The 22707-nt window shown below is 48.5% G+C and overlaps 4 protein-coding genes across 4 annotated transcripts; 2 read left to right on the top strand and 2 right to left on the bottom strand.

The window, feature by feature from the left end:
- Positions 1-1024: 1024 nt before the first annotated feature.
- On the top strand, positions 1025-2376 carry LOC121107990 (olfactory receptor 14J1-like). Its single transcript, XM_040654638.1, has 2 exons — positions 1025-1077; positions 1818-2376. Exons 1-2 carry the CDS (start codon positions 1025-1027, stop codon positions 2374-2376), a joined length of 612 nt encoding a protein of 203 aa, XP_040510572.1.
- Positions 2377-8566: 6190 nt separating this feature from the next.
- On the bottom strand, positions 8567-10418 carry LOC121107940 (olfactory receptor 14J1-like). Its single transcript, XM_040654540.1, has one exon. It carries the CDS (start codon positions 10416-10418, stop codon positions 9459-9461), a length of 960 nt encoding a protein of 319 aa, XP_040510474.1. The 3' UTR covers positions 8567-9458.
- Positions 10419-14883: 4465 nt separating this feature from the next.
- Positions 14884-15822, bottom strand: LOC121107989 (olfactory receptor 14J1-like). The gene has a single exon (XM_040654637.1). The coding sequence runs from the start codon at positions 15817-15819 to the stop codon at positions 14884-14886; it is 936 nt and encodes a 311-aa protein (XP_040510571.1). The 5' UTR covers positions 15820-15822.
- Positions 15823-16150: 328 nt separating this feature from the next.
- LOC121107988 (olfactory receptor 14A16-like) lies at positions 16151-22707 on the top strand. Its single transcript, XM_040654636.1, has 2 exons — positions 16151-16238; positions 22014-22707. Exons 1-2 carry the CDS (start codon positions 16151-16153, stop codon positions 22595-22597), a joined length of 672 nt encoding a protein of 223 aa, XP_040510570.1. The 3' UTR covers positions 22598-22707.

Here is a 22707-nt window from a genome sequence, read left to right as displayed (position 1 = left end):
AAGATGTAGAGGGTGATAGAGAAAAAGTTTAACTGTGTTGGACTACATCTAGTGAGAATCTTCAAGTGCATTCAGTCTCTCACTGTAAGCAGATATTTACATTGTTGGACTCACTGGGGTTCCCTTATGTTCCCTTTTATACCTGCAAACATGAACATGCACTTAGGTAATGCTCTGCAGACAGGATGGGTTCTGAACAGCAAATAGGAATGCACACATTCTGGGCTGTTGTCTGTAACCACAGACATGTACAAGACATGGAACAGGGAAACCTCTCCAGCAAGGAAAATCTGCTGGCAACAGAGTTATGATCAGGGAATGAGAGGAAAGAAAGAACAGGGAGAATTCACCTGAAAAATCCACACTACTCCCTTCAGTGCAGACACCTTCCTCTGAGCAAGCTCCCACCCAGAAATGCCTCTGCCCTCATGGCCATGGAGTTCAATGCACGAACCACCTCCTGTGCAGCCAGAGCTCCAGCAGAGCAGAGCATCATCTCCCCAGGCACGTGTCCATCGCCCTCTGCAGTGCACAGGGGCTGAGAGCCACTGCCTGGGGCTGTGGGCAGTGCAGTCTGTGAGACTGGGAAGGAGTTGCCTTTCCCTTAATGAGACGCCACCACTGGGTCACATCTCCTTCAAGTGTCCTTCAGAGCTGTGAGCTGACCTCCAGGATGTAAGTTTTTCTCACAGGCTCGAGATCAATGTGCAGGGACGAAGGGGAGAGATGCTATATGCAAGGAAATGCTCCGGGGTTGGTGAAATGAATGTTAGGTGTCGTTTGCCAGATGTGTGGTGATGAGACCTTGCTCAGGACCCTGAGAAAGGGTGGGCATTCCGTGATGGGCAGTGGTTTCCTCTGCTCTCAGCAGGGTCTGCATTCTTTTCAAGGTAACATGGGAGGGCATTCTCCCTTTGAACAGTTGCATGTTCAGAGTGTTTGGAAACAAGCCCAACCAGCTCCCCTTACCTTGCACTAAGCAGCAGTGAATCCCTTTGCCCCACATCTCTCACTGCCAGTCATGATGTGTGCAGCAGAACTGCTCAGGATTTTTGACTTAAAAACTTCCTGGCAGTGGTGAGTGGGACCAGTCTGTGCAGGAAAAAACAACATCATTAAAACTTTTCTTTTCAACCTCCATGTTTCTGGCACTGGTAACGCAGATGGTGACAAGCACTTCTGCATTAGAAGTGATTTCATCTGACAAATTCTGAACAGAACATCACCACAGCACCACCACGTTCCCATGTACACACAGGGACAAAGCAGCTTCCTTGAGACAAAAAGCGCAGAGGTGTTCATGGCAAAACCAACTGCATGAAATGTAGCTCACATCACTGACAACAATGAACATTACCCACATGGAATGCTTTGTCACTAACTTTCCTACTCCTTGGACAGGTTCTTGTGCTCACAGGTCCTGGTGCCCAGAAGTCCCAGATGCCCAACAGCAGCTCCATCAGCGAGTTCCTCCTCCTGGCGTTGGCAGACACGCGGCAGCTGCAGCTCCTGCACTTCTGGCTCTTGCTGGGCATCTACCTGGCTGCCCTCCTGGGCAACGGCCTCATCAGCACAGCTGTAGCCTGCGACCACCGCCTGCACACCCCCATGTACGTCTTCCTCCTCAACCTCGCCCTCCTCGACCTGGGCTGCATCTCCACCACTCTCCCCAAAGCCATGGCCAATGCCCTCTGGCACACCAGGGCCATCTCCTACGCAGGATGTGCCACACAGGTCTTTTTCTTTTTGTTTTTGTTTTCAACAGAATATTATCTTCTCACTATCATGTCCTATGACCGCTACGCCACCATCTGCAAGCCCCTGCACTACGGGACCCTGCTGGGCAGCAGAGCTTGTGCCACCATGGCAGCAGCTGCCTGGGGCGCTGGGGTCCTTAATTCCGTGCTGCACACTGCCAATACATTTTCCCTGCCTCTGTGCCATGGCAATGCTGTGGATCAGTTCTTCTGTGAAATCCCCCAGATCCTCAAGCTCTCCTGCTCACAGTCCTACCTCAAGGAAATTTCACTTCTTGTATTTAGTATAACTTTAGTATCTGGGTGCTTTGCTTTCATTCTTTTCTCCTATGTGCAGATCTTCAGGGCCGTGCTGAGGATGCCCTCTGTGCAGGGTCGGCACAAAGCCTTCTCCACGTGCCTCCCTCACCTGGCTGTGCTCTCTCTCTTTGTCAGCAGTTCCACATTTGCCTACCTGAAGCCCCCATCACTTTCCTCCCCATCCCTGGACCTGGTGGTGGCAGTGTTATACACGGTGGTACCTCCAGTCATGAACCCCATCATCTACAGCATGAGGAACCAGGAGATCAAGCAAGCTCTCAGGACACTGTTTGGACATATATTGCTTCAGCACCACTAAAATGGAAAAGCTCAGACTGCCTTTATTTCATCTTTTTTGCCCTCACTCCTGCTTTGTTGTTCCTATGGTAGTTTTAATTCCAATAAAGCAATACTGTTCATCACATTTCTTCTTTGTTTTCTACCTTTGTCTTCTGTCTGGCAATCCTAATGGACAAAAGTAACCCAGCTCTTTGAATCAATAAAGAAATCATCAGAATATCATTAATCTCAGCTCCCACCTCCTCTGGATCCCAGAGAGCAGCCCTGTACGCAGGAGGGGTGCAGGAACCAAGAGCCCAACTGCCACACGGAGCTGCAGCCCTGCTGTCTGTGGGGCTGCCCCTCACCGCCCGGTGGCCGCTCCCTCTCTGCTGCCTTTCAGTTGTGCTGCTGCTGCTTCCCTGGAGCCACGGCCATGGGCAGCAGCAGGACGGGGTCTCTTCAGTGCTGCTCTCTTTGCAGCACCACACTGTTCTCCTTTCTCCTTGCAGTTGTGTCAGCCCTCAGGTCCTGTGTTATGTAGCAGACCAAGGAGAAACACTTTGCCTGAGGTGTGCCTGGAATTGTCTCAAATGCTTAGAAGAGCATTGCCATGTCAACTGATAGAAGGCTGGAGACTTGGGGGAGGAGATTTTTATGAAAAACAAGATGGCCTTGCTCTGTCCAAATCATTCTGATTGTGCTATAAGAGGTTCTGACTGCAAACTTATTTTTGATGGACTTCTTTATGGCCAACTCACTCTCAGCCCGAGATGGCACACCTGTACATCTATGTGAGAAACACACTCTAAATCTACAGTTTCAAATTAGGCCAAGATCTCTGTGCAGGGCAGTCTATTCATTAGTGCAGTAATGGGCGCACACCCCCCACTGACTAGGGAGAAATTGCACAACTAGTCAGTGAAATCCATCCCATTGTATACCCTGGGTCCAACGCAGGTAAAGCCTCTCCTGGCACTCATTGGTTGAGCGTCTCAGGCTCACAACCTTCTGACGCTGTTGCTACCTGACATTTCCATACAGTGTCTGTTACCAACCCTTTGTTTTTAGGTGTGTTCTGTACTTTGTATGGCGCTAGGAGGACAATATTATCAACAGTCTGCCCACTAGTTCTGTCCTGTACCGGACACTCCCCTGCCCTATATAATTACCTTACCTAGTATTGCCTGTGCCAATTCTACTCAGGTCGGAACGCCCCAGTCTCAACCTTACTCTATTCAGCAGCTTTCTTTGTGACTGGGAATTTCCACTGCAAAAACACCATCTACCTCTCACATGGTTTTACTCACCCTTTACTTCATGACACTTTACACCGGGTTTATTCACACCTTACTTCAGGATGTACTCACACTTTATTCCAGGTTTACACGGACCTTGATTCAAGTTTATTCCAGGTTTACTCCATGTTTACTCTTATTTTTCTCTTGGTTTTACTCACTCCATACTCCAGGTGTACTCTCACCTTGCTTCATGTTTTATTCGCACTTTACTCCGGAATTACTCACACTTTACTACAGGTTTACACACACTTCCGTGATTAGTCACACTTTTCTCTGTATTTTTCTCACTCTTTTCTCTGGGTTACTCAAACTCACACTTTGGGTTCATTCATGCATTACTCAAGCTTTCTTCTGAGCTTTTTCCAGTATTACACACACTGCTCACCGGGTGTACCCACACGCTGTTCCAGGTGTACTCACAACTTCTTTCAGGTTTTACTCACACTTTACTTTGGGTTTACTCACACTTTATGCCTGCTTTACTTTGACTTTTCTATGGGTTTTATGCACAAATTGTGCTGGGTGTAATCACACTCTATTTGAGATGTACTCACACCTTACTCTGGGTTTTACTCATGCTTCACTGAAGGTTTACTCACACGTTCTAGAAGGTTTACTCACACTTTATGTTTACTCACACTTCCCTCCGGGTTTACTCACACTTTACTTCAGGTTTACTTATACTTTGCAGAGTGTTTACTCACACTTTACTCTAGGTCTACTTAGTGTTTTACTCTCCCTCTACACCAGCTTTACTCACATTTTACTCCAGGTTTACCCAAACTTTATTTCCAATTTTACTCAAACATTATTTTTGGTTTCTTCACACTTTACTCTGGGTTTACTCTTTCTTTTCTCTGGGTTTACTCACATTTTACTCTTGTTTTTTTTTTTTGTTTTTTTTTTCCTACTGCTTATTTAGGTTTTTACTCACACTTGACTCCAGGTTCACTCAGACTAGACTCCAGTTTTACACAGTTTATTCTGTGGGTGCCCATACATTACTCAGCATTTTACTTGACAATTACTCCATGTTTTACTCACACTTTACTCATGTTTTACTCACACATTACTCTAGGTTTACTCTTACGTTTCTCCTGGTTTTGCTAACACTTTATACTGGGTTTGCACACACGTTACTCTGGGTTTGGTCACTACTATACTTTGGGTGTACTCACACTTTACTGTGTATTTTACACACACTGTATTCCATGTTTATTAACACTTTACTCTATGTTTACTACCACTTTACTTCTAGTTTACTCACACTTTTCTTCAGGTTTACTCAGAGATTACAGTGGGTTTTGTCAGAGATTACTCCGGGTTTACTCTTTTCTCCTGCTTTTGCTCACACTTTACTTTGGTTTCACTCACATGTTGCATTGGTATTATTCAAACTTTTCCCTGGCTTTTACTCACCATTTTCTCCAGGTTTATTCACTCTTTACTTCCAGCTTACTCAAAGTTTACTCTGGGTTTTTCTCACATTATACCAAAGTTTTACTCATATTTCACTCCATCTTTACTCTCTCTTTACTCAGGGTTTGCACACACTTTATTCCACATTTTATCTCACTTAAATCTGTGTCTTCCCATACTTAACTCCAAGTCTCCCCGTACTTTACTCTTGATCTACTCACACTTTGCCACATTTAGACTTGATCTACACCAGGTGTACTTATACCTTTCTCTGGGTTTTACTCACACTTTAGTCTGAGTTTACTCTCACCTTGCTTTGGGTTTATGCACACTTCAACAGACTTTACTCATACTCTTCTAAGGGTGTACTCACAGCTTAGTCTGGGTCTTACTCACACTTCACTTCAGGTCTACACACACAGTTCACTCTTGGTTTAGTCACACACTGCACCAGGTGTGCTCAGACTTTACTCTGAGTTTATTCACACTTTTCTCTGGGTTTACTCACACTTTACTCTGAGTTTATTCACACTTTTCTACAGCATTTACTCACCCTTTATTTCAGGTTTACTTGACCTTGCTAAGCCAGGTTCTCGCTGCCAATAACAGATGTTCTTCTACAGACAATTAGCGCAGACAGCGGGTTTCCCATTTTTCCAAATAACATTGCTATCTATCTGTAGTGGAATTCCAGGGTCACAGCCTGAACCAGTGGGTGGGCTACATGGGTGTGTGGGTGCCTGGAGCAGGGGGGATGGTTTGGAGCCACTCCTTCTGCCTCTGCAATACTTCCTGTGCAGTCTGTCTCTGTGCGGGTCCCCCTTTTGCCCCTGCCCTGCTCTCCAGCGACGTGATGTTACAAACAGGGGAGGGTCACATTCTTCAGCTTGTCCCTCTCTCCACACTGTTACCAGGAGGGGCGAGTCAATTCCTTTCTGATATCTTTTCCTCCAGTGCCTGTTTCTCAAATACAGGCTCTGTCATTGCCTTCACTTGTTCTACAGTATCCTATCTCTGGCATGCAAGGTAGCAGGCTCGGACCGTAAACACACAAATTAACAAAGAAGCAGTGGGTTATTGAATGGAGTTCTGAACAATGAGACGACCAACCAGAGCCAGCCAAGTGTCCTCCATCCTGACCCAAGCCCAAGAAAATAACACGATTACCTTCATCAGAAAGACCACCGAGAGATATGCATGTGTAAAAGAGCATGTGTAAAAGACTTGGGCTGGACGGAGAGGAGAGGAGGGGGAATGTCAATAATTTTAGGGACTCATAGTAATAAACCAGCCTTTTCTTGGACATCTAACGTGTATGTTTGCAGCTTGCTCTTTAAGTATGTGTCTTTCTTCCTTTCCGGTACGCAGGTTAGGAGACATTATCCCCTCGGCATCCGGCATGTGCGCAGTGCTGATTAAGCCTACCAGTGTTATAACTACTCTGTGGTTACAGAGTTTAATTTCATCACATCAGTTCCGTCCCTCAGTTCAGCGCTCATCAGCCCTCCTCGAGAGCGCCCGGTCCCATCACCTTCCCGTCAAGCCAAAGAGATCACTGCACTGCCGGTCCCGAAATGGGACCTTGGGAGAAGAACCCTTCTGCATAGTGAGGGGAGGCTGCAGGCCCGAGTCCTAGACCTCAGCCACGGACCGCTTCCCCACCATGCTCCAATCACTTCCCACATGGCCTCAGCACACACAGCACGGCTCCTTGGGGTGGAATGGGAAGCGGCAGCCGGCAGGGCCCCCCAGAGCTGCCCTAGTGCTGAGCAATGGGCCACGAGGCAGGGATAGATATGTTGAGGAGAGGTCACTTGTGCAAGCAGAACTCAGCACCGTGTAGCAAGCATGTGTCTGAGATGCTGTTTGAGAGATTACTTCTCTCTCTGGAGGTGACAGACCTGCAGCAGGAACATGGCTGACAAAGAGCCTTGGAAATCATTCTTTCTGTAGTAGCCAATAGGACAGCCTTGAATTCAGGGCCGAGCTCTGTGCATTTAGGAATGCAGCTCATGGTCATTCCCATGTCTCTGGTAAGCCAGCAGAAGGCACCAGCTGGGCAGGCTGACTGAGAGATCCCTTCTGCCTGAGAAGCTGATTGCCTGCATTCAGGAAGAGGCCTTGGGTTCTTGTTTTCACATCCCTTGACCATTAGCATATGATGGACACATAACTTGGACATGTCTACTTGAAAGGTCAGCATCAGGCTTGTGACTTGAAAGGTCATGGTGAGATTTCATCTGTGTGATGTGCTGGCAGGCCAAGAGAAGCTGATGGGTTGGTACACTGCCTGGAGGGTAGATTGTGAGATGATGGCACTTTCCATCTACTGGGACTGGTGGAAGACATTTGATACGGCCCTGTATGAGACCCTTCTCTCTGAAGAGAGAGGGATGAGGCATGAATGGATGGATGGACCACTCACTGTATGTGGAATTGGATGGATGGTCGCAGCCCGAGTTGTGGACAACAGCTCAGTGGCTGTGTGGATACAGTGGTATTTTTCAGGGGTCTGCAGGTGGTACTGGTGCTATTTAATCTCTTTGTTGCTGACTTGGACAGCACTGTTGAGTGCACCTCCAGCACGTTTGTGGGTGACACCAATTTCTGTGATGTGGTCAACACAATAAAGAGAAGGGATGACACCCAGACGGACAGTGACAAGATACAGAGGTGGGTCTGTGAGAATCTCGTCAAGATCAAGAAGGCCATGTGCAAAGATATTCCATGGGTCAGAGCAATCCCAAGCAGAAATGCAAGCAGAGTGGAGAATGCATTTAGAGCAGTCCAGAGGAGAAACACTGAGGGTGTTAGTTGACGAAAAACTCAACACAAATCAGCAGTGTGCAGTTGCAGCCCAGAAAAACAACCACAGCCTGGGCTGCATCAAATGAAGTGTCCGCCCTTCAAATCCATCTCACACATCTCTCCACAGAGATAAGGATGTGATGTGGGACCATGCCAAAGGCCTTTCAGAAGTCCAGGTAGATTTTTGTACTGGTCTGTGAAACTGATGTATTGTCAAAGTGTCCTCATTGTCATTCTGACCATAGAGAACCACAAAATTTAATGAAGCTTTGGGAAAATACTGATTTCATACTTAGATATTGAAAATGTTGAGCTAAACAAAATCCAGTAAATCTCAGGACTAAGGTTGTGTTACGGAAAAATTCATCTTGTTACTGCACACACAAATAGATTGTTTATTAGATTGTTTCTTTGCTTACAGCTGGCACCTGGTAGATAAGTGTGTTTCTGTAACTTAGCAGTCTTCACTTCGGTATCCAGAGAGCTCCTGTCGGAATGGTCTGGAGTTCAGCAATGACCAAAGCATTCAGAAGTGAATCATTACCCGAGCTGCAGTGACACAACAGACTGGGTGTGACCGCAAGAACAGAAACAACTAACTGCTACACAGGTGTAATTTAGGATGTTATTGTTAAGTATTAGGAAAGGAGGTTAGGAGGTGAGACAACAAAGATGAAATGCAAGCATAGTGAATCACTTCAATTACAGTAATCAGAAATAAAATAAATATGGAATAAGAGGGATGTGAAATCTTAACTGACTCTGAGCAGATTTCTGTGTTGGAAATCTATTAAAATATACAAAATATTAGTCAAATGTGTTGTGGGTTAGGTGTAGTTTCAATTAATATACTAAGGTGAAAGAGACGCTGAATTCAGTAGCTGTTCCCAAGTGTGCAGAAAAACCTGCATTTGATGCGCAGCCATTAACACACACAATTTACTGTCAGTGGGTACTACACAAAGAAAGAATAAAGTGCCTTTTGCCTCAGCCCAGGAATTCGTTAACTGTGTTTTCTCCCCCATCCTGTTGAGGAGGGGCAGTGACAGAGCAGCATAGGGGACACCTGGGAGCCGGGCAAGGTGAGCACAGTGCAGCTGGGTGCTGAGTTCCAGGGTGCTTTTGGGGTCCCAGCCTTGCTGAACGGTGTCTTTGTGTGCTTTCCTCTCTGCAGGACAGCCCAGCCCCACCACCCCACAGGCAGTTAGACTAGAAAGTTTTAGGACAAGCACAAACTAAAGTAATGTATTAGTCCTTCGGCTAATAAACTGATGCCTCTCACTAATCCAGCCTATATAATCTCCACGGTGCCTGCTGGCATCTCATTTGCCTGCAGATACAAAGATGGAACACAGAGGCTGTGGGAGTCAGCACTGACCCAGGATCATACAGGCTTCAGGAGAAAGAGAGCAGGGTAATGTCTCAGTAGAAGTGGTAGGAAGCCAAACATGTCTAAGACCGTGATCACTAATGATAATTACAGACATGCACATGTATATGAATAGAAAACTAAAACGTATCTATTAACATAAATAAAGAAAAATTATTAAGAGTAAAAAACGCAATACAGGGCTGTTATGGGACAGACTGTGAGTCATTTGCAGAGACAGATGAGAAGTTTATCCCTGCTGAAATGTGACCAGGGCATCATTTTCCTCACTGCATCCCTGAGCTCCTGGTTCCTCATGCTGTAGATGAGCGGATTCAGTGTTGGAGGAACCACTGAGTACAGAAAAGCCATCATCAGATCCAAGGATGGGGAGGAAAGAGAGGGGGGCCTTAGATTGGCAAAAAAGCCAGTGCTGAGAAACAGGGAGACCACGGCCAGGTGAGGGAGGCACGTGGAGAAGGCTTTGTGCCGTCCCTGCTCAGAGGGCATCCTCAGCACGGCCCTGAAGATCTGCACATAGGACACAACAATGAAAACAAAACACCCACAGGCTAAACAGACACTAAAAAGGAGTAGCCCAACTTCCCTGAGATAAGATTCTGAGCAGGAGAGCTTGAGGATCTGGGGGATTTCACAGAAGAACTGATTGATGGCATTGCTTTGGCACAGAGGCAGGGAAAACGTATTGGCAGTGTGCAGCAGGGAATTAAGGACTCCAGTACTCCAGGCAGCTGCTGCAATGGTGGCACAAGCTCTGCTGCCCAGCAGGGTCCCGTAGTGCAGGGGCTTGCAGATGGCAACGTAGCGGTCATAGGACATGATGGTGAGAAGGGAGTATTCCGCAGTGATGAAGAAGAGAAAGAAAAAGACCTGTGCAGCACATCCTGCGTAGGAGATGGCCCTGGTGTGCCAGAGGGCGTTGGCCATGGCTTTGGGGAGAGTGGTGGAGATGCAGCCCAGGTCGAGGAGGGCGAGGTTGAGGAGGAAGAAGTACATGGGGGTGTGCAGGCGGTGGTCGCAGGCTACGGCTGTGCTGATGAGGCCGTTGCCCAGGAGGGCAGCCAGGTAGATGCCCAGCAAGAGCCAGAAGTGCAGGAGCTGCAGCTGCCGCGTGTCTGCCAACGCCAGGAGGAGGAACTCGCTGATGGAGCTGCTGTTGGGCATCTGCTGTCCCTGGGCATGGAGTCCTGTTCAGAGTGCAGAAGATAATGACAAGTCAAGACTATTCTCAGAGAAACTCCTCCCGTCATGCTATAATTTTTTTTCCTTCACTTTGGAAAGTGGGCACCCGGCTGCACCCAAACGGCACAGCCTGCATCCGTCCTGGGACACGCAGCCCTCAGGGCTGTGCTCTGACAATGAAGCACCAAAGCCCTCAGCTGGAGTAGAAGTCTTTTTCCAGAGTAAGAAAATATGAAGTACCTTCAGCCAGATCTGCTATGGGATATCCCTGATTCAGTGATCCCTCCTGGAAAAACAGCTTCATTGCCTACTGCAAGAGACTTACCCTGTCAAGCGCTGTGAGCAGTGCTCCTCCAGTGAGCTCACATCCTACTCACAATGTACACACCCTGTAATCTCTTTCTCTTTTCTCTTCTATCTTCATGTCACCTGCAGATCATGCCTATAGCCCTGCTGTGCTGTGCACAGCTGTGTCTCCGCAGCGCTGCCCTCTTGTATGAGCTCCCTGTGTCCCAGGAGCCCGGCCCAGCTCAGCAACAAAGGCGGTGATTTCCTTCCCTCTGGAGATGTCCATGGGTCTCCATGGCTGACTGCTTCTGCCGGGCAGCAGGGTCATCACTGAATCACAGATTCACAAAATCATGGAAAGGCTTAAGTTGGAGGGGACCTTAAAGATCACCTTCTTGCTACTCCCCTGCCATGGGCATTGTTTCCAACCACCAGATCAGGTTGCCCAGCATTCCATCCTACCTGGCCTTGGATGCCTCCACAGATGGAGCATCCACAGCGTCTGTGAGCAACCTGATCGAGAGTCTCTCCACCTTCAGAGTAAAAAGTTCTTCCTAACTTCTAACCCAAATCTCCCCTATTTTAGTATAATGTCATTTGCCTTTGTCCTGTCAATATCAGACCACATAAAATGTCAGTCCCCCTCTGTCATATTCTGGAATGCTGCAAGGGGGTCTCTCAGAGCCTTTTCTTCTCCAACCTAATGAAATCCAACTCCCTCAACCTGTCTCCATAGGAGAGGTGCTCCAGCCTTTTGCTCATCTTTGTAGCCCTCCTCTGGACCTGCTCACACAGCTCCACACCCCTCCTGTACTGGGGTCCCAGGCTCAAAGACAGTCCTCCAGGTGGGGCCTCATGAGGGCAGGGCAGAGGGGGGACAGTCTCCTCCCTATCCCTGCTGCCACCCCTCTGTTGGTGCAGCCCAGGATACAGGTGGCTTTCTGGGCTTCAAGCGCATACTGCTTCCTCATATCCAGCTTTTCATCCATCGTTGCAGAACACACTTTGAGTTCAGTTCAGTTAGTCACCAAATGTCCAATGGATGGAGGCTGATTCCAGAAGCAAGGTTGGTCCTATCAGAGCATGTTTGCTTAGTAGAGGTGTAAACGCATCATCTGGAAACCTCTGCCCATGGCCCTTAAAAAAAGGAAACCCTGGGCTTGAAATGGGATTTAGCACCACATGGACCCATGGGAGATGGGAGTCCTCTTTGTTCGGTTCCAATGTGTGCAGTAAATTGTCTACACATGAATCCCTCTTATGAGTCCTTGGTCTTTATTCAGTGGGTGTGGAACAATTGCTCACCCAGAGGCACTCACAGGTGACCAAAGTGCCTGGGGAGGTCCACACAGGACCATGGGAGCCCGGAGTCCTCTTAGTTGAGTTCAGATGCATAGAGTGAGGTTCCTGTGTGTGAGCCCTCATCTGAATCCCCGCTCTTTATTCAGCATTGACTCAGTTGCTCACACACATGCTCAGTGAAGATGAGGGTGCCTGTGGTGATCCTTCCTGTGTGCCTGGGCCTGTTAGATATGGTGGAAGATCTCTGAGATAGACACCTCCTTCCTGAGCATCAGCTGGATGCCAGAACGGAGTTATTCTTGACCATCCTGAATGTCATCACATCTCTGAGTAATGGGCACCTGAGAGTGTCCCCATGGAGCATGCAGAGTTATTCAGCTGATCAGATGGATGAGCTCACCATAGGAAGAGGCAGATCTTTCTGTATTCCCCATCTATTGTGTATTCCAGAGCTTAAGGCATTACAAAGCTGTGACACACCTACATTCTCTCACTGATGACACCTTCCTTTGTTCTGGGCTCTCCCTTGCATGCCAGTTCCCTGGGTTCTCTAGCACACCTCAGCCAGATGGCAAATGCAGCTCAGGACCTTCAGGAAAGCCATGCCCTGATTCTGTCAATGCTCACTGGACAACTGTGAGCCCCACAATGGGCCTAGTATCTGTGTGCCACCTTCTGAACACCAGTACCACGGTGTAGATGCACGGCCCAACCAGGCTAAATCAAATAATGCTTCTGGCATGGGATGCTTTCTGAAGTGTCTTTACACTAAGGAGAAGACCACAAACATTAGCTCAGTGAGCTCAAAATCTCTGTGCATTTGAAGGCCTAGGGTCTTGTTTGGCTCACAGAGACATGGTGGCATGGTTCCCACCTCTGAGTTGTGGCAAAGGGGGGTGCGGACTCTTTCTGATGGATGGTCAAGGAAGTTGAGGATAGGCTGCTGCCCTCTGTGAGAGTGCACTGAGCTCTGCCTGGGGGAGGCAGAGGAGCCAGCTGAGAACTAATGGAAATGGCTTAAAGAGGAGACAGGCAGCTTCTGTTCCTTGCTTCCTGATCAGAAGGAACAAGAGGAAAGGGACAGGGATGTGTCTGAGTTACAGCTGGGATCAATTTGTTTTCTTCAGACTGTGTGGTATGATGCAGGGTTCTAGGAGAAAAACAACACTGTTAACACTCCAATGTTTATAGCTGCTACTAAGCAGAGCTGTACACAGCCAAGGCCATTGTCAGTGGAGTGCCCAAGGAGCTGGGAGGGAACAGGATGAGGACAGCTGACTGAAAGTGGCCAAAGGGACATTTGTACCATCTGACAGCAAGCAGAAGTATTGAAAGGGGTGGGAGTTCAGCATTCTCTCTCTTCTGCTGCCCTGGGGCCAGCTGGCCATTGGTCTGGTGATGATGAGCAAGTGCTTGTGCATCACTTACATACCTATGTAAAAATAATCATAGCTGCTACAACGTTTCTTCTATGTCTCTTAGGAAATAGCTTTTTTTCAACCCACAAATTGTACTTTGCTTTTTCCCAATTCTCTTCCCCATCCCACTGGGAAGGGGGCACTGCGCAAAGCACTGTGTGGTGCTGAGCCACCGGCCGGGTTAAACCACCACAGTCATTTTGGCACCTGATGTGGGGCTCCAAGTGCTGATATAACAGCAGACCTGTCCGGAGCAAGTTAACACAGGGCTTTGTGGTAGTTGTATAAATGCTGGCCATGATGCTGATTGTTTACCTATTTAAGGGGCTCATTGAGTCATCTCATGAAACTGTACTGCACAGCTCCTTGCTTGCTGCTTGTTTTCCCCGCTGCACTGTTTGTCCACTCTGGGGGCTGGATTACGGATTTTATTTTGCTGTGCAGTTTTGCCTTGGCTTATATCACAATAAGACTGTCAGCTGACAAACTGAAGTTCTCTGTGTGTTCAGCTCTGCAGCCATCTTTGGGTTTTGGAAGTCATATTGCTGATATGATCAGTAATTACACGCTTGGCTTTGTCTCCTCAGGGTGCCCGGCTATGGAGGAGACAAGGGAGGACACTTTCCAGCAGTCCCTCGTCCTCCCTTTCATTTCTCCTTCTTTCCCTAGAGCTCGTGAGCTAGTTACAACAGCTCCTGAGAACTCTGACTAGCCATGGGATGTTCAAACCAGCATAGTCCCATTGCTACGTGTTGGTAATGTCTTTCAGGTTATGTTTCAGATTAAACAACTATTCAAGAATATGATTGAGAGATCTGCCCCAAGGCAGGATAGCTCTGCATGGCAGGGGGTGTGGGACGGTCTGGGCAGGTGCCTGGAGCAGTGGGCACCCCCAGGGGTTTGGAACTTCATTTCTGAGCAACTGTAGGATCCTGAGAAACTGGTAGAATATTTGGGGAAGGTGTGCAGTAGCCGTGCTAATTTGTGCTAAAGAGGCACAAAACATGGCAGCGTGCCCGGAGTGCTACTGTAGAGACAACAGTGCTGTGGTGAGACACACAAGACCTTCAGGTCTGCACAAATGCAAGGACTTGAGAGCAGTGTGGCAGTGTAAAGGGACCAAGAATGAAAAGAGCGTGTTGTGCTGCTGTCCATGGCTGTACCTCCCCAAGATCCAGGCAAGGCAGAAAGAGAGAAGAGCTAAGGAAAAGTAGTTTTTGCAAGCTTTTTTAGTGTCTTTTAACCTACTCAGGGAACCTGGTTCCATATTTACGTGAGCTCATGGTGTGAGAAAATAGAAAGTAGATGGGAAATAAGAAGTGGAATGAATTGCAACATTTTTTTACAGATTACTGTATCACACAAACACAAAAAAAAAATCAAATACATATAAAATAGGAAGAGCAATGACTGGGAATCATGTGAGGAAGATGTGCGCTTTATTGAAGCTGGAATAGTGCACATTGCAACACTTTTCTGAGGGCATGCTTGAGCTCCTTGTTCCTCATGCTGTAGATAATGGGGTTCAGTGTTGGAGGAACCACAGAGTACAGAAGTGTCATTGTCAGATCTAGGAATGGGGAGGAAAGAGAGGGGAGCTTCAGGTAGGCAAACAGCACAGTGCTAACAAAGAGGGAGAGCACGGCCAGGTGAGGGAGGCACGTGGAGAAGGCTTTGTGCCGTCCCTGCTCAGAGGGCATCCTCAGCACAGCCCTGAAGATCTGCACATAGGAGAAAAGAATGAAAACAAAGCACCCAAACATGGCAAGGACACTAAGCACAATAAGCCCAATTTCCCTAAGATAGGATTGTGAGCAGGAGAGCTTGATGATCTGGGGGATTTCACAGAAGAACTGATCCACAGCATTGCCCTGGCAGAGAGGCAGGGAAAATATATTGGCAGTTTGCAACACAGCATTGAGAAGCCCAGCGCCCCAGGCAGCTGCTGCCATGGTGGCACAAGCTCTGCTGCCCAGCAGGGTCCCGTAGTGCAGGGGCTTGCAGATGGCAATGTAACGGTCATAGGACATGACTGTGAGAAGAAAATATTCTGCTGAGATGAAGAAGACAAAGAAAAAGACCTGTGCAACACATCCTGCATAGGAGATGGCCCTGGTGTGCCAGAGGGCATTGGCCATGGCTTTGGGGAGAGTGGTGGAGATGCAGCCCAGGTCAAGGAGGGCGAGGTTGAGGAGGAAGAAGTACATGGGGGTGTGCAGGCGGTGGTCGCAGGCTACGGCTGTGCTGATGAGGCCGTTGCCCAGGAGGGCAGCCAGGTAGATGCCCAGCAAGATCCAGAAGTGCAGGAGCTGCAGCTGCCGCGTGTCTGCCAACGCCAGGAGGAGGAACTCGCTGATGGAGCTGCTGTTGGGCATCCGTGGTTCCTGGGCATGGAGTCCTGTTCAGAGTGCAGAAGATAATGACAAGTCAAGACCATTCTCACAGTCACACCTCCTGCTATGCTATAAAACCTTTTCTTTCTTTCAGGACAATGTTCATTAGCCCCATTACTTGAAATTAATTTCATGAAGCTCAGCAATCCAGAAGTGTAAGAAGCTTATGGAGCTTTTCCTTTAATCTCATTTTCTAATTTTATCCCATCTTCCTGGATATTTTCATCTGCTTCCATGTCTCATCTCTTTACCCCAACTGCTCTTAAAGTTCACAACCCCAACCTCTGTGCACTTAGAAAAAGCTGCCTGTTTGATGGATAAGAACATTATACTTGTCTGCAGAAACCACGGTAATTTCAACTGCTTCTATCCTTCGAGAGAGGAGAGGCGGAACGCACATTGTGAGGAAATGTTAGAAAAAAAAAAAAAAAAAAGAATACAAGATTGAGAAAAGAATGGTTTGGGAGTCTCAGAGATGTGTTCAACGTTGACAGCCCCTTGTAGATTTAAACCTCCAATCCTTTACCCCTCTCTAAGTATAGGAAAAGGAAAATCCCTGCCTTGTCTCTCCTCGTGCAAAGTGCTCTTGGAAAGATTCTGGGTTGCAGCGTATCTGTTATCCCCCTACCCCAGGCAGAAGCTGTGGCAGCAGAAGGCCCCTGCCCTGCCGGGGGGCTCCTTACCCCCACACATCTCCCCGCAGCGCCCTGGGCAGCTCCCCGGGCAGGCTGAGTGCTGAGCCTGGCAGGCAGCAGAGTCCCTGCCCCGGCACACAGCCCCTGGGGCACAGCAGGGACCCTGCTCTGCACCACAGCCCTGGGCACCCGGCTGCACCCCTGGCTGCACAGCCTGCAGCCTTCCTGGCACACGCAGCCCTCAGGGCTGTGCTCACGGAAGCATTGGTTGGGAGCAGACCTGTTTCCATGATAAAGAAACAGAGTGTCTGCAGCCTGATCTGCAATGGGATGTCCCAAATTTAGCCATCCCTCCTGTAAATGCACCTGCATTGCATTCAGCCAGACACTTACTGTTTCAAGGGATGTGAAAAATGCTCCTCCAGTGAGCTCACAGCCTGCTGCCACCATGCACTGCTTGTAAATTCCCTCTAATTTCTCTGTTCTCCCTATGCCACCTGAAGTGTACAGGAGCTGCTCCTGGGCACAGCTGTCTCCCTTCAGCTCTGCCAACTTGTATGAGCGTTCTGTGTCCCAGGGAACCAGCTCAGCTCAGCTCAGAGGTGATTTCCTTCTTCCCACAGCTCTCCTTGGAGATATCCATGGCCCTCCTGAGCTGACAGCTCCTGCAAGGCATCACGGTCATCACTGCAGAACGTACTTCAAAGTCAGCTCAATTAATCAACATGTCCAGAGGATTTCAAAAGCATGGATGTTCCAACTAAAAGAAATCGGACCACGACGGAAGCAAATGTCAAATCGGGAAACCTCTGCTCATGACCAGTATGAAGGAATTCACACAGATAAGGACAGGGAGGGGTTGACTTCTCCTGTTCTGGGCAGTGATAGCGCTGAGGTAGTGCAGGCATAACATTACAGAATCATTCAATGGCTTAGGTTGGAGGGGCCTTCAAAGTGCACCTAGTTCCAAGCCCCCAGCCATGGACAGGGATGCCAACCACCAGATCAGGCTGCCCAGTATCCCATCCATCCTGACCTTGAATGCCTCCAGGGATGGGGCACAAAAAACTTCTTAGGGCAACCTGTTCCACTTCCTTTGAGTAGACAATTTGTTCCTAACATGGAACCAAAATCTCCTCCCTCCAATTTAAAGCCATTACCCTTTCTCCTATTACTATCAGACCATCTCATTCCAACCGTAGGGTTCGGCATCTCATCCGCTGATGGAAACCCTGGGACTGAAATGGGATCAGTTCCCCAGAGCTCCATGGGAGCCGGAAGTCCTCTTAGTTGAGTTCAGATGTGCACAGTGAGGTGTCTATGTGTGAGCCCCTCATCTGAATGCTCGGTCATTATTCAACAGGAACTGCATTGCTCACACAGACACACTCAGTGATGCCCAAGGTGCCTGGGGTGATCCTAGTTGTGTGCTGGTGCTTGTAAAGTGTGGTGGAAAATCTCTGAGATAGACACCTCCTTCCTGAGCATCAGCTGAGGGCCAGAAGGGAGGTATTCTTGGCCATCCTAAATGCCACCACAGCTCTGTGCTTAGTTCACCCAGTGTGCCTTTTTGCACCTGTACCCAGGGGGCATGTCGTGTTACTGCTCTGACCAAATGGATGAGCTCACAACAGAAGAGCCAGATCTTCCTCTCTGTTCCATCTGTGGCATACTCTGGAGTTCAAGGCACTACAAAGCTGTGGCACATCTACATTCTTTCACTGATGACACCTCAGTTTGTTCTGGGGTCTCATTTGAATGGCATCAGAGGAAGTCCATGGTCATGCCAGTTCCCAGGTGACAGGAAGGTGGCAAGCGTTGTTCCAGTTATAAAGAAGAGCAAGAAAGAAGACCCCAACAGCTATGGACCTGTCAGTCTTACTTCAGTGCCTAGTAAAATTATGGAGAAAATGATGCTGGGAGTTATTGAGAAACACCTGAAAGACAATTCTGACATTGGCCGCAGTCAACACAAGTTGATGAGGGGAAGGTCCCATTAAATTAATGTCCATTTGTAACATGCTCTCACCTCTGTGTGAACTCTATAAAGAGAAAGCGGTCATCTGAGAATATCAGAATTTGAGTAGTGTGTTAACACATTTTCATTGGTTTCTATCTTTGTCTTCAATTCTGTGTTTCAATTTTGTTGACATAAACATCTTCCAGACTTGCAGCTTCAAAAAGAAAACCTCTGTTTGTCTCTCCTCACAGCGAAGTGCTCCAAACCCAATCAGCTCGTCTGAACTTTCCAAAATCCACTCCAGTTTGCGGATATCTTTCTTATCCTAGAGGCACCACTCTGGATAATGCCTTCCCTCCACCTTCCAGACATGGTTTCTTCATATAAAAAAGGAGGAGAGTAACTCTTTACATCATTTCTGAATACTAGGTACAGCATGAATGGTAATAAACTAAAAGAGAGATTTACATTTGATGTTGGGAATGCATTCCTTACATTTTGTAGATCATGATGTGAGGCGCAGGACAGGTGTGGAACAGGTAGCCCAGAGAAGTTGTGGCTGCCCCATCGCTGGAGATGTTCAAGATGTCACGGGCCCCAGGCATCCACATCTACTGCGTGACAGCCCTGCCCACAGCAAGGGGGTTGGAATTAGATGCTCTTTAAGGTCCTTCCAACCCAACTCATTCAAGGATTCTGTGATTCCTGTCACTTTCTTCCAAGTTGAAATCCCTTTTTTTTAGGTATTCCCTGATCACCTCCTCTTTTACTCAGGGCACATATGCATTGAACCGACATTTCCCTCCTGTCTCTGGCACCTAGGATTCCAAGAAGCCCAGGCCAACTGATTAACAGCAAGGGCAGGAAGGAAAGGAGTATCAGAGTCTTTTCCATGTCCTGTCTCACCAGGTTCCCTGTCCCATTCTACTCTGGGCCCACATTCTCCCTAGCCTTCCTTTTGTAGCTTACATATTTCTACAAGCCATTCTCATCAGTGATATGCCTGGACACATTCAATTGCAGTTGATCTCTAACTTTCCTAAGCTCATCTCAGCAGGTACACGGGACGAAGTCTCTGCATTGCTGCCAGGTGACCTCTTCTAGTCCGCTCCCTGTATGTTTGGGCTTGACCAGGTCTACCGTTCCCATCTGTCTGTGGAGAACATCTTCCACATGCTCTTACTGATCAGGAAGCCAGGAATGGAGACTGTTGGTCTCCTCTGTTGGCCATTTCCATTCACTCTGACCTGGCTGCTCTGCCATCCCCAGGCAGAATTCAGTGCACAGAGGGCATTCGCCCTTCCTTGTCTCCTCGCCCATCCATCGTAAAGACTCTGTATCCCCCTTGTGCTGCAGTTCTGTTGTGGAAGCCATTAAACCCTGTCCCCGTGGTCCAAACAAGACCTCAGGCCTGCAACTGTACAAACATTTCTAGCTCTGCATGTGCTGCTGTTCTAATAGTGTAAGAACACATAAGAAAACAACCTAATTGGAAAGCGTCATTGAACTTAGACTGACTGGCAGGATAGCCCATCTTTGCTTTTTGTGTTCAGATGGTGGCATAAAGGCATTAGTTCCATTGTGGGGCTCAAGGTTGTCCAAGAAGCACAGGCACTCGTAGGGCATGGCCTTCCTGATGGCCCTGTGCTGCATTTGCAGCTGCATGGACTACTGCCATGCACAGGGGAAGTCCACCCCTCCCTGTCCTTCTCCATGTGCCTTTTTTGTGACAGCAAACACTCTCTGGTAAGACTAACCATATGTCTGGAATTGGTCACTGTCCGCTGGATATTTGGTGGTTAATTCAGAAGATTTCAAAGCATAGACATGATGCTGTTGTCTTTCAGGAGCTGTCATGGAGCTGGAGACCCAGGGACATCACAGGGGAGATGAGACGAGAGGATGAAAATGACATACTCTGCTGCTGATCTGGGCTGGGCTCCTGGGATACAGGGAACACCTACAAGTGGGCAGTGCTGCAGAGAGACAGCTGTGCCCAGGAGCAGCTCTTCTGCACAGAACAGCAGGGCTGGGGGAATGTTCTGCAGATGACATGAAGATAGAAGAGAAAGGACAGAGAGATTACAGGATGTATGGGGTGTGAACAGCCTATGAGCTCACTGCAGGAGGACTGCTCACAGCTCTTGGCAAGGTAAGTATTGCTGCAGACAATGCAGCTGCTTTTATTGGGCAATCACAAAATTTGAGACAACCCATAGGAGATCGGCCAGAAGACATACCATTTTTGCTAATCATGGAGAAGGAACTGCTCCAGCTGAGGGCTTCTGTGCTGCAGTGACAGAGCACAGCCCTGACAGCTGCGTGCCCCAGGACGGCTGCAGGCTGTGCAGCCAGGGGTGCAGCCAGGTGCCCAGGGCTGTGGTGCAGAGCAGGGTCCCTGCTGTGCCCCAGGGGCTGTGTGCCGGGGCAGGGACTCTGCCGCCTGCCAGGCTCAGCACTCAGCCTGCCCGGGGAGCTGCCCAGGGCGCTGCGGGGAGACGTGTGGGGGGAAGGAGCCCCCCGGCAGGGCAGGGCAGGGGCCTTCTGCTGCCACAGCTGCTTCCTGGGGCAGGGGGATCACAGCTACGCTGCACCACAGGGTGTTTCCAAAGGTGTTTGCTCCACTTTGCAAGAGGAGAGACAGGGCAGGGATTTTTCTTTTATACCCTAAGAGAAGGGAAAAGGATTGGAGGCAGAAATCTGAAGGGAGCCAGAAAATATGAACACATCTCTGAGTACCCTGAATTGTATCTTTCTCAATCTGCTGTTATATGAACAATCTCCGCATGTGCTTTCAGCCTCTCCTCCCCCAAAGGACAGCACCAGCTGAAATTATTGTCATTCTCTGCCGTCATGAATAATGTACTTAGCCTCCAATCAAACAGATTTCTCTAACAGAAGTTGAAGTACATCAAAGTTAGGGTTAGGGGCTCTAAGAGCAGTTGGGGTAAAGAAAAGAGATGTGGCAACAGTTCCTACGAGGAAAATATCCAGGAGCCTGGGATATGAATAGGAATTGAGAGGAAACTAAACAATCCTTAAGTTTCTACTTCTTACATGATTCTGAAGCTCATGAAAATAAACTCATGCTATGGAGTTAAATGAATTTTCAAAGTGTAGCAGGAGGAGTGTCTCTGAGAATGGTATCGACTCATCATTATCTTCTGAACTCTGAACAGGACTCCATGCCCAGGAACCACAGATGCCCAACAGCAGCTCCATCAGCGAGTTCCTCCTCCTGGCGTTGGCAGACACGCGGCAGCTGCAGCTCCTGCACTTCTGGCTCTTGCTGGGCATCTACCTGGCTGCCCTCCTGGGCAACGGCCTCATCAGCACAGCCGTAGCCTGCGACCACCGCCTGCACACCCCCATGTACTTCTTCCTCCTCAACCTCGCCCTCCTCGACCTGGGCTGCATCTCCACCACTCTCCCCAAAGCCATGGCCAATGCCCTCTGGCACACCAGGGCCATCTCCTACGCAGGATGTGCTGCACAGGTCTTCTTTTTATTATTCTTACTTTCTGCAGAGACTTTCCTTCTCACCATCATGTCCTATGACCGCTACGTTGCCATCTGCAAGCCCCTGCACTACGGGACCCTGCTGGGCAGCAGAGCTTGTGCCACCATGGCAGCAGCTGCCTGGGGCGCTGGGCTTCTCTATTCCCTGCTGCACACGGCCACTACATTTTCCATGTGTCTCTGCCATGGCAATTCTGTGGATCAGTTCTTCTGTGAAATCCCCCAGATCCTCAAGCTCTCCTGCTCAAAATCTGACTACCTCAGGGAAGTTGGGATTATTTATTTTAGTCTTTGTTTAATCTTTGGTTGTTTTGTATTCATTGTTGTGTCCTATGTGCAGATCTTCAGGGCTGTGCTGAGGATGCCCTCTGAGCAGGGACAGCACAAAGCCTTCTCCACATGCCTCCCTCACCTGGCCGTGCTCTCCCTCTTAGTCAGCACGGGCTTTTTTGCCTACCTGAAGCCTTCCTCTATCTCCTCCCCATCCCTGGACCTGCTGGTTTCATTTCTGTACTCAGTGGTGCCTCCAGCAGTGAATCCTCTCCTCTATGGCTTGAGAAACCAGGAGCTCAAGGCTGCAGTGAGCAATACATACATCTTTAACATCCATAAGATGCATACTAGTCTAACAGGAGTCTCAAGGTAACTCTGAAATGGTTAGGACAATCTCTTATTATTATTTGTCTTCATTATTGTTTTCACAGGCACGACTTTGATTTCAAAAGTGTTATTCTTGGCCTGCTACATTTCTGTTGT

Source organism: Gallus gallus, chromosome 33 (genome assembly GCF_016699485.2).
Source record: "Gallus gallus isolate bGalGal1 chromosome 33, bGalGal1.mat.broiler.GRCg7b, whole genome shotgun sequence".
Classification (NCBI taxonomy): Eukaryota; Metazoa; Chordata; class Aves; order Galliformes; family Phasianidae; genus Gallus; species Gallus gallus.
The sequence above is the reverse complement of the archived record's forward strand: the minus strand, read 5'-3'. Positions and strand labels throughout refer to the sequence as shown.